Source organism: Myotis daubentonii, chromosome 12, assembly GCF_963259705.1.
Source record: "Myotis daubentonii chromosome 12, mMyoDau2.1, whole genome shotgun sequence".
NCBI lineage: Eukaryota > Metazoa > Chordata > Mammalia > Chiroptera > Vespertilionidae > Myotis > Myotis daubentonii.
In genome coordinates this window covers 50441733-50453704 of record NC_081851.1, presented here as the reverse complement: position 1 = coordinate 50453704, position 11972 = coordinate 50441733, and the positions used below count along the sequence as shown (strand labels likewise).

Sequence of the window (11972 nt, the reverse complement as noted above, 5' to 3'; positions counted from 1 at the left end):
TGCTTGCATTTCCATTTGAACATAGAAATAGAAGTCTTTCATATATATGAATGATATATGGTGATATGGCTTTAAAAAAATCCATTTCTCAGTTGTTTGGGAAGGGTGGTAAAGGAACCCTGGAGCACTACATAACCACATAAAAGTTACATTTAACAAATATTTGCTGAATAAATGCATGAACCTTGGTGCTTCTTTCTCACCCACACCTTATAAAATCTTCACCAACTACCTCAATTCCCATGGGTTTCCTACCAGTCCTTTTGTTGTTGTTAATCTTCACCCAAGGATATTTTGCTATTGCTAGGGATCAGACCTGCAACTGAGGTATGTGGCCTTGACCAGAATCAAACCCGGGACCCTTCAGTCTGCAGAACATCACTCTATCCATTGAGCCAAACTGGCTAGGGTCCAGTCCTTATTTTCCAGTGTTTGATGTTTGAAGGAAAAAAAAATTATTTTCCTCCGTTTTACAATGGTTGGAAAGTCAAGTCCCTGATTTCTAAGGTCAAGAAAGGAATTGAATCTTGTTTCCAGCTCCCTGGGTTGAAAACATTCTGGGTCTGAGGTACTCTGGACTCCTCCGAGAAAGTGTCTAACATGGCGGTCTCTGTGAAGAACGCAGTTCCCAGTCATAGCTTTCCTTGGAGCGATATTAATAAAATCACATCTTATAGTTTCATTGACATACTTGGTTGCTGAAGCCAAACAAATGAGCAAAAAGCTTTCATTAGCTCTTGCTAATATCAGAGGTGACGTGTGCCAAGCCTGAAGCACTTACACAGATTATGAAACCACTCCTTGTGCCGCAGCCACAGGAGACGGGCACAGAGCACTCTTTGTGAGTTGCTCCACTTTTTAAGGTCTCTGGCATCTGAACAAGTGGCCCTTGGCAAAACATCAGGCTTCGCATGGAAATCAGGATTCCCACATGGGGAGTCCATTGAAAGGTCTCCCACTCAGCATGCTCTATGCAGCTGAAGGTTCCCGAAAGTGTCAAAAGGACATACCTGCACACAACACGGAACACAGGCAAACAAACTGAACCTATCTTGGCACCAGCTACGTGCAGTTTTTAAAAAGCAGAATTATCTGTTTATTGGGCTAGAGCCGTGATCAGCAAACTGCGGCTCTTTGGCCCCTCCAGTGTGGCTCTTCCTAAGCCTTAGGAGTACCCTAATTAAGTTAATAACAATGTACCTACCTATATAGCTTAAAAAATTTGGCTCTCAAAAGAAATTTCAATCGTTGTAGTTAACTAATGAGTTTGCCGACCACTGGGCCAAAGGAAGCAAAGTTCACTAATATCTCCATCAGTAAAGTAATATCTTTGATAAAATTAATATCAAAGGTACTGGACCTGAAGAGATTGCCTATTAACTACTAGTATCTCTTATGGAAAACCAAATGTCACTAAATCTGCACTTTTATTCAAATTGCCATATACTTTAAAGTAATTGGTATCCTCCCTTCTCGCCCTGCAAGAACTAGTTGCTCCTTTCCTTCTTTAATTCCTGTGTGGTTGCTGAAGAGTGTACCTTCATGTTCTGTGTCCTCAGGCTGCATAATGAGCCAAGGAATTCCAGTGAGAATGAATGCAGGTTGGCTGGCAGCTCCTGGGCAGCCAGGTGGTCCCTTGGGAAAAGCTGCCCTAACTGAGTAAGCAGAAACAGGAGTTGTGTCCTCCCAAATCAAGACCCATGTCCCCTTTCATTAGAGTCCTGCTGATCATCATCCTGGGAATAGAGAAGGCTTCAACTTCTGTCTCTGAATAGATATTAAAATGCAACTTATACTTACCTGGCAGGGTATATACCATGATCACGAAGGTGGTTTTCCCAGGGCAAGGCTTACCCATTGCACTCCGGATGTGCTGACCCCTGCGATTTCCCCAAATGTGGGAAACTCACCTGTGTAATTTGTGGTGGCGGGGGACTGCGTTCCGCTCTCCCCTGGGGGGGGGGGGGGGGGAATCCAGCTTGAGCCCAGCTGGCATCGTCACAGTTCGTTCAATTCCTGGTCAGGGCCTATGTCCCCAGGGGGGCGTGTAGGAGGCAGCCAATCAATGATCCTCTCTCATCATTGATGTTTCTATCTTGCTCTCCCTCTCCTTTCCGCTCTGAAATCAATTTAAATTTTTTTAAATTAACAAATTAAAAAAATAAAAAACAGTGTGAGCCCTGCCAGGTGGGTCGGTTGGTTGAATCCTGTACATCAAAAGATTGCAGGTTCGATTTCCAATCAGAGCACATACCTAGTCGAGAGTTCTATCCCTGGTCAGGACAAGTACAGGGGGCAACTGATCTCTCTCACATAGATGTTTCTCTTTCCATATCCTCGGGTGAAGATTTTTTAAAAATCAGTAAAAAATAAATGTAGATAGTAGTAGTAGTAGTAGTAGTCGTAGTTGTAATAGTAGTAGTAGTAGTAGTAGTAGTAGTAGTAGTAGTAAATGGAGCAGTTTGGGTGGGAGGGTGATAGTAATAATGCTTTGATTTAATTAACAGTAAACATTTCAACTTCAGAACCCCTCCAAAGGGTTCTTAAAAGCACCAAAAAGCCAATAAAAAAATTACAAGGCAAAAATATGAGAAAATAACACTAAGAGGTAAGTGAAGGGTGGTGTATACTTTTGTCCTGAAGGCATTTGCCAAACCTAGAAAAGTTGAGCTTCAGTTTTATGATCCCCCACACCCACTTAAGGGAGATCCATTCCCCATAAAACTGGGACCCCCTCCCCCAAAGATCTACATCCTCAGGGTAGGGATAAAGAGAAAAAAAACTTACCCTATTCCAATCTATTCCATGACCGGAAGACCTCAAGAAAAGTTGTCTTGGAAGTTAACAGGGAAATGGGGGGGAAAAAATAAAACAATAACATTCTTTATAGGTTGTAACCTTCTTTATAGGTTGTAACCACAAGCTTACTGCCTTGTAGATAAGCATCCTATCACCTAGGACCTAGGTAGTTCCAAAACACTTCAAATTCAGTTTAAAGTAGTGTTGGACTGGCAATACACTGAAATGCATGGAAATAGGAAGTAGATGTCAAACTTTTCTGGAGGAATTTCCATAGAAAAATTTTCAAGGAAAATTAGCAGCTCACAGTAAAAATAAAGCATGGCCCTAGCTGCTTTGGCTCAGTTGATAGACCGTCTGCCTGGGGAGCAAAGGGTTCCGGGTTCGATTCCTCATACCTCAGTTGCAGGCTCCTCCCAGACCAGGGCCCTGGTCAGGGCTCGTGCAGGAGGCAGCCGTCGATGTGTTTCTCTCATATCGATGTTTCTCTCTTTCCCTCTCTTCCACTCTCTCTAAAAATCAAGGGAAAATATCCTCACGTGAGGATTTAAAAAAATAAGGCATGAAGGAAACAAGGCATCATGAGGAAGCACCAACAAAAATAATAGACAAGAGGCCTATTTAAAAAATAAAATATTGATGCCCTAGCCAGTTTTGTTCAGTGGTTTTGGTGTCAGCCTGTGGACTGAAGGGTCCCAGGTTTGATTCCAGTCAAGGACACATGCCCGGGTTTCGAGCTCGATCCCCAGTCCGTGCGGGAGGCAGCTGGTCAATGATTCTCATCATTGATGTTTTTATCTCTCCCTCTCCCTCTCTTCAATCAATAAAAATATATTTAAAAAAATAAAACAAGTAACCAAATAAAAAATAATAAAATAAAATATTGGAGTTATTTCAGAGAACTATTTTTACTCTGTTTAAGAAATAAATGATTCACTTTTAAGTATATGTAGAAACTAAAAACTCTAAAACTGCAGTGTAACAGGTTTTTTTTAATGAGCAAATAAAATTTCTAGAAATGAAAAACATTGTCATAATAGTTGAAAGCAAAGAGCTGATTATCAATTTTAACAGGAGAGGAAAGAATTTGTGAACTGGAAGATAAATTGAAAGAAATAATTCAGAATGCAGTCATGCATTGCCTAATGACAGGAATACACATGTTCTGAGAAATGTGTTATCAGGCGATTTCATCATTGCGCAGACAGCATGGGGTGAACTTACACAAACCTGGATGGTACCCCGAGGCTATATGGTATAACCTGATAGTCTTAGGTTACAAACCTGTTCTACATGTTACTGTAATGAATACTGTAGGCAATTGTAACACAACAGTAAGTTGTGTATCTAAACATAGAAAAGGTACAGTACAAAAAATGGTATAAAACTTTTAAAATGGTCCACCTGCATAGGGGGCCTGCCATTAATGGAGCTTGCAGGACTGGAAGTTGCTCCACATGAGTGAATGAGTGGCGAGTGAATGTGAAGGCCTAGGACATTACTGCACACTATTGTAGACTTTACACACACTACTCTTAGACTACACTAAATTTATCTTTTATTTTTAATATTTTTATTTATTTCAGAGAGGAAGGGAGAAGGAGAGAGAAATAGGAACAATGAGTGAATCATTGATTGGCTGCCTCCTGCACACCCCGCTGGGAATCGAGCCCGCAACCCGGGCCTGTGCCCTTGACCGGAATCGTACCTGGGACTTTTCAGTCGCAGGCCCATGCTCTATCCACTGAGCCAAACCAACTAGGGCTGAAGCAGATATTTTAACAGCTCTGTCACTTTGTTCTTGTTCTTCAGAATCATAGCTCCGGTGGAATGGGTCAGGCCTGATTGGCGAGCTGATTTTCCACCTTCCTAGTCCTTAATCATTTTTAATTTTGTTTCCAGGTCAATCACTGGATATGGCCTCTAGCTGGCAACATTAACAGTGGATTTTGCACACTAAGGGGCCATGATGAACAAAATAACATGAGATTAAATCAAGCACAAGAGAAAATGATGCAATCAAGAGACATGGTAGCCTGGCCAGCATGGCTCAGTGGTTGAGCATCAATCTATGAACCAGGTGGTCTGTTTGATTCCCAGTCAGGGCACATGTCCGGTTGCGGGTTCTATCCCAAGTGGGGTGGGGTGGTATGCAGGAGGCAGCCGATCAATGATTCTCATTATTGACGTTTCTATCTCTCTCTCCCTCTCCCTTCCTCTCTGAAATCAATAAAAATATTTATTTTTAAAAGAGACACAGTAAACACAAGATGTATGCAACACAGCATACTGGTTTGCAGCAAATTTGTTCATAAGCAGAAAGAGTACACTCTAAAATACCGATGAAGTCTGGCCGGCATGGCTCAGTGGTTGAACATCAGCCTATGAAGAAGGAAGTCACGGTTCAATTCCCGGTCAGGGCACATGCCAGGGTTACAGGCTTGATCCCCAGTAGGGGACATGCAGGAGGCAGCCGATCCATGATTCTCTCTCATCATTGATGTTTCTCTCTCCCTCCCTCTCCCTTCCTCTCTGAAATCAATAAAAATATATTTTAAAAAATAAAAATTAAAAAATACTGATAAAAAAATATAGTAAATACCCAAACTGGTAACAATCATTTATCATTATCAAGCATTACTAGTATATACTGTACATAATTGTATGGGCTATATTTTTATAGGACTGGCAGTGTAGTAGGTTTGTTTACACAGCATCACCACAAACACATGAGTAATGCGTTATGCCATGACATTTTGATGGCTACATAACTAGGAAGTTTTTAGCTCCACTATACTAGTAATTTTATGGGTCCATCACTGTAGGCATGGTCCATCTTTGATCAAAATGTCATTAAAGTCCTCGCGGCGTCGGCGCTCGGTGGTGTGGGAGTCTTGTGGCGTGTCGGCCTGACTGCGCGTGCGCCGACATGGCCTCAAACGACTATACCCAGCAAGCAACCCAAAGCTATGGGGCCTACCCCACCCAGCCTGGGCAGGGCTATTCCCAGCAGAGCAGCCAGCCCTATGGACAGCAGAGTTACGGTGGCTACAGCCAGTCTGGGGACACCTCAGGCTATGGCCAGAGCACCTATGGTTCTTACGGACAGACCCAGAACAGCTATGGCACCCAGTCAGCTCCCCAGGGTTATGGCTCAACCGGTGGCTATGGTGGTGGCCAGAGTTCTCAGTCATCTTATGGGCAGCAGTCCTACCCCGGCTATGGCCAGCAGCCCGCTCCTAGCAGCACGTCGGGAAGTTACGGTAGCAGTTCTCAGAGCAGCAACTATGGGCAGCCCCCGAGTGGGGGCTATGGTCAGCAGTCTGGCTATGGTGGACAGCAGCCTAGCTATGGACAGCAGCAAAGTTCCTATTATCCTCCTCAGGGCTATGGACAGCAGAACCAGTACAACAGTAGCAGTGGAGGTGGCGGAGGGGGTGGAGGAGGTAACTATGGCCAAGATCAGTCCTCCATGAGTGGTGGCAGCGGCGGTTATGGCAATCAGGACCAAAGTGGTGGTGGTGGCGGAGGCTACGGGGGAGGCCAGCAGGACCGTGGGGGACGAGGCCGGGGCGGTGGCGGTGGTTACAACCGCAGCAGTGGTGGCTATGAACCCAGAGGTCATGGAGGCGGCCGTGGAGGCAGAGGCGGCATGGGCGGAAGTGATCGTGGTGGCTTCAATAAATTTGGTGGCCCTCGGGACCAAGGATCTCGTCATGACTCCGAACAGGATAATTCAGACAACAACACTATCTTCGTACAAGGCCTGGGCGAGAATGTTACAATCGAGCCTGTGGCTGATTATTTCAAGCAGATTGGTATTATTAAGACAAATAAGAAAACAGGGCAGGCCATGATTAATCTGTACACAGACAGGGAAACGGGCAAGCTGGAGGGAGAGGCAACAGTATCATTTGATGACCCACCTTCTGCTAAAGCAGCTATTGACTGGTTTGACGGTAAAGAATTCCCTGGGAATCCTATCAGGGTTTCATTTGCTACTCGGCGTGCAGATTTCAATCAAGGTGGTGGCAATGGTCGCGGAGGCCGAGGGCGAGGAGGACCCATGGGCCGTGGAGGCTATGGAGGGGGTGGCAGTGGTGGCGGTGGCCGAGGAGGATTCCCAAGTGGAGGTGGTGGCGGTGGAGGACAGCAGCGAGCCGGGGACTGGAAGTGTCCTAATCCTACATGCGAGAACATGAACTTCTCTTGGAGGAATGAATGCAACCAGCGTAAGGCCCCTAAACCAGATGGCCCAGGAGGGGGACCAGGAGGCTCTCATATGGGGCGTAGCTATGGAGATGATCGTCGTGGAGGCAGAGGAGGCTATGATCGGGGCGACTACCGAGGCCGAGGCGGGGACCGTGGGGGCTTCCGAGGGGGCCGGGGTGGTGGGGACAGAGGTGGCTTTGGCCCTGGCAAGATGGACTCCAGGGGTGACCACAGACAGGATCGCAGGGAGAGGCCATGTTAGCCTGCCTCCTGAAGTTCTGGAACAGCTTTTCTTCTATACCCAAGTGTGACCCTTGTTGTTTTGTAACTTTCCAACTCCTGACCCACCCATGGGTTTTTTGTGTCGGACTATGTAATTGTAACCATATATCTGGTTCCCATTAAAAACCATTTTAGTTAAAAAAAAAAATGTCATTAAGCAGTGTATGACTATACAAGAGAGAAACAAAGACATAGAAAAAAAATAAAAGCCAAGGTTAAAAAAAAAAAAGAGTAGAAAAAATGGGACAGAAACAATATTTGAAAAACAAATTTGAATTGTCCAGAACTGATGAAAGACACCAGGATACAGTTTCAAGGAGTCCAACAAATCCCAAGATAAACTGCAGAACAGCAAAGATACAGGAGATAATACAAGCAGCCGGGCTGGAGGTTGGAGGCATGTTTTGTTTCAATGAGAGAAGCTGCATTATGTCAAGTGGGGAAAGGTGTTGCTGCTGTTGTTTGGAAGAATGCCGAGGGGCGTGGACACAAAGATTAAGACCCAAACTGGTGGCCCGTTGTGGACAGAGGAGATTGGAACTCAGTATCTGTTCCAAACCTCCTTTTAGTTTACCTTTTCAGTGTAACTACAGTTTCCAGATTGGCAGGTGGCTAGCGTTTTAAATGCAAATTGGGTTCCACCAACTAAATGCACGGTGCCAACCTTTCTCTGCAGCCCTGGTTTGGTGTCAGCCGCTTGCTTTGGGGGTGTCGAGAGGCTTAGTTGTGGAGGTAGCAGCAGCGGCAGCAGGTTCCTGATCGCTGAATAACAACTTCAGCAGGTGCCCTTGACGTTGAAGGCCCAAGGAGGCCTCCTGACTTCTCCCCTCCCAGTTACAGCAAAAGTGGCAGCTCTCCCAGCTGGTCAGTGTTGATCATGGACTCTTTCCTGGAAATCTGTGAGAGCCCCAAACTTCTAATGATTTAGTAGACATAGAATTTCCTATATTCAGTCCTTTTCTGCTTAATAATATTTTTTGGTTCTTAAAAGCAAACTCTGATAAACTAAAAATTCTAAAACTCTCTATCTTTTTCCAGATTTTAATCTTGTTTTAAAGAAGTTTTTGAAATGATTAGGACTTTTCCTGCCAGGTGAGAAACTTAGTTGAATAAATAATTAACCTTTGGAGTTCTTAGTTAGTCTTGAGCATTTATGCATGCTACAAAATGTGATCAAGTAAATTATTTCATCTTTTAATGAAAATAACTCTCTCTGAGCTTCAGTACATTGGTTTTTTTGTTTGATTGTAGAAAGAGTGGAAGGGAGGGGGAGAGCAAAGAGAGAGGAGCATCGATATGAGAGAGACACATTGATTGGTTGCCTCCCACACGTGCCCCGACCCAGGGCTGGTGATGGAACCCACAACTGAGATATGTGCCCTTGACAAGAATTGAGCCCAGTCCATGGGCCAACACTCTACCCGCTGAGCCAAACTGGCTAGGGCAATACATTGTTATCTATTATGCAATAATGATCACTGTTAGTCTCTGATAGTTTTTAAATGATTGGACAGAAAAGTCATACTATTGCAATCTGATATTCAGCAATGTTAAAATTATCAATATTTTTATTTTTCAAACATTATTTTAAAAGAACATTAAAAGCATCAGAAATACAAATCTGGCCTAGTGATTAACCTCAGAACAATTATAAAGTGCTTGAAATGCATCACAGGAAAGCATCAAGAGAACTAATTAACATAACCTGGTAATTCATCATATTCAACTGAATTCTCATTACTTCTAGTTCTCATTTTAGCCCTTCTGAAGAGAGAAGTTATATATGTCCATCTATATCTATATCTACAAATGGATATAGATATGGAGGAGGGCTAATCTAGCCCACTATGTATTTCATGCAAATTAAGTTGCTAATTTATTGATGAGCATAAAGAGACTGAATGCCACCTCTGCACATGCTAAGTTTTCTTTGTACTATAACCTGTACCTCTCCAAATGAGCCAAGTCATCTCCAGTGCCACACAGGAAGCCTGTCAGCTTTAACTTTACAAGTAGACATTACTGTAAAAAAAATCTTTTATTGACTCACATTTGAAATCCCTGACCAAAAAAGAGATACATACCTCTAAAAGTGTGAACTATCTTCTTCATTAATGTTATTAGTTACAAAGCTATCTGGCTTATTGGAATAAATACCAGGGTCTGGTTTTAGACAAAAAGTCCAATTCCTAGATTGCCAAAATACTTCAAATGATCTTGAGAGAGGATGTTAAATATCTTAATTCTTTGTTTAAAAAGAGATAATATACTAACCTATCTCATGAGAGTATTAATACATGAAAACAGTGTTATATTTAAAATATAAAAGCACAACTGAAATGGCCATAATGACTTCCAAAAATAGCACTCCATTCCAAAAATAAAAGAATGGATATTTGCTCTGCTCTTATAAAATTGCATAGCAAAAATAAAAGAAAAAAAGATGAGGAGGAAGAGAAGAGTACTGAAAGGTGAATTTTTTAAAAAGTTGAGCCCAGCTGGGTTTGGCTCAATGGTTGAGCATTGACTCAGGAACCAGGCGATCACTGGTTTGATTCCCAGTCAGGGCATATGCCTGGCCTATGATTCTCATTAGGGGGCATGCAGGAGGCAGGTGATCGATGATTCTCTCTCATCATTGATGTTTCTATCACTCTCTCCTTCTCCCTTCCTCTCTGAAATCATTAAAAATATATTTTGAAAAAAGAAAAGAAATTGAAACCCATATCTCATACTTCAGTCTCAGAAATATAAATAAATGGCCGATGCTGAAAGGGAAGCGTCGTTAGAGGAGGTTGAGCAGAGTTCTAGCTGAGTGCCCACTGTGTCTTCTCCATGCCCCGCTTAACCTCTGTACTTGGGACCAGCCTGGGAGAGGATGCTACAAACAATATCTTTCATCCACAGGAGTAAAGTGCTGTCCAATTTGCAATAACTGTTCTTGAATATAACAATTTCTAAAGATAGATTTTTTTTTAAAAGATAGGTTTTGTATCTTGATGCTCATCCTGTGTCTAGCAGTTACAGTTCTAAAACTATAACAAGTTCAAATGCTAATTGTAAATGAAAACTTTTTTACATAAAAATATGAGTTTACAGTTGTTATGCTAGGAATCACAGAGTACTGTATATAATAAAATTAGTTTTAGGTATACAAATACTTAATCTATTTTCCCTTACTGCCCATCACCAGTTTAAGATTAATGGGAGAGAATAACACAATTAGTTTACTAGTAAAAAGAGATCTTAAGGATTTTTCTACCACAATAATAAAGAAAGACAAAAAAATTTTTTTTAAATAGTTACTTGGATATGCTTCATCAGATTGTTAACAAACCATCTCACACAGGAGGAAAGCATAAATCAAAACATTCCCATTCTCGCCCAGGATGGGGTGGCTCCTGGATTGGGTGTCATCCAATGCACCAAAGGGTTGCTGGTTTGGTTTCCAGTCAAGACACATGCCCCGGCTGCAGGCTCAATCCCCAGAGGGACATGCGGGGGGACAGCCAACTGATGTTCCCTTCTTACATCTCATATCGATACTTCTCTCTCTCTCTCTTTCCCTCTCCCTTCCTGTCTCTCTAAAAATAAGTCAATAGAGACATATTTTTTAAAATTCCCAGCCTGGCTGGTATCGCTCAGTGGTTGAGGGTTGGCCCATGAACCAGGAGGTAACAGTTCGATTCCGGGTCACAGCACATGCCTGGGTTGTGGACTTGATCCTCAGTAGGGGGTATGCAGTAGGCAGCTGATCAATGATTCTCTCTCTCTCCCTTCATATCTCTGAAATCAATAAAAACATATTTTTTTAAAAATTCCAGTTCTCATCCTTATGCCTTCCTAAGCAACAATAAACATCATCTAACACGTAACAGTCTATATTGCTTCCCAGATAACAAAACCCTGACTGAGATGGACACATTTAGCACCGACTCTCCCAGGAGTAGCATACCGCTACCACAGGTGCAGTCCTCTTCATTGGGATTCTAGTGAATAGAATAGAATAGAATAGAATAGAATAGAATAGAATAGAATAGAATAGAATAGAATAGAATAGAATAGAATAGAATAATTTACTTTTACCAAGGGATAACATCTTTCTTTTATATATATATAAAATTGATTTCAAAGAGGAAGGGAGAGGGAGAGAGAGACAGAAACACCATTGATGAGAGAGAATCATTGATTGACTGCCTCCTGCACGCCCCCTCCCCCCCCCCCCCCCGGGGATCGAGCCCACAACCCGGTCATGTGTCCTAGACTGGAATTGAACCCAGAGCTCTTTATTTAGTCCATAGGCCGACGCTCTATCCATTGAGCCAAACCAGCTAAGGCAATAACATCTTCCTTAAAAAACAAAAACAAAAACACCACAGCTCTATATAGCTACTCGATTGACACAAAATAACAATGTCTATAATAATAAATGGTAATAATAATAATAGTATATTCTTGGTTGACTGTCTTAGGAAAGTACCTAATAGCTGTGTGTTTTTTGTAAGGATAATTATATAGATAATGTATTTTCTGATTTTCTGCTTTAACAATGTATTATTTATTCAAATAAGGCTGCTACCCAAAAAAAGGATATTCTTCCCCATTTCAACACTTCAAAAAATCAAAATTTATAATTCAGTTAATAAAAATAACACCTCAGTAAAAATTATACACCTTCA

The 11972-nt window shown here is 42.3% G+C and overlaps 1 protein-coding gene and 1 non-coding gene across 2 annotated transcripts; both read left to right on the top strand.

Moving 5' to 3' along the window:
- Positions 1–1792: 1792 nt before the first annotated feature.
- On the top strand, positions 1793–1955 carry LOC132214097 (U1 spliceosomal RNA). The gene has a single exon (XR_009448192.1). It is a non-coding gene; the product is annotated as a U1 spliceosomal RNA (small nuclear RNA).
- Positions 1956–5654: 3699 nt separating this feature from the next.
- LOC132213372 (RNA-binding protein FUS-like) lies at positions 5655–7441 on the top strand. The gene has a single exon (XM_059659840.1). It carries the CDS (start codon positions 5729–5731, stop codon positions 7271–7273), a length of 1545 nt encoding a protein of 514 aa, XP_059515823.1. The 5' UTR covers positions 5655–5728; the 3' UTR covers positions 7274–7441.
- The last annotated feature ends 4531 nt before the right edge of the window (positions 7442–11972 follow it).

What these genes read in the sequence shown, in the direction of transcription:
- LOC132213372 (XM_059659840.1), top strand. Translation starts at nt 5,729, where the DNA reads ATGGCCTCAAACGACTATACCCAGCAAGCAACCCAAAGCTATGGGGCC.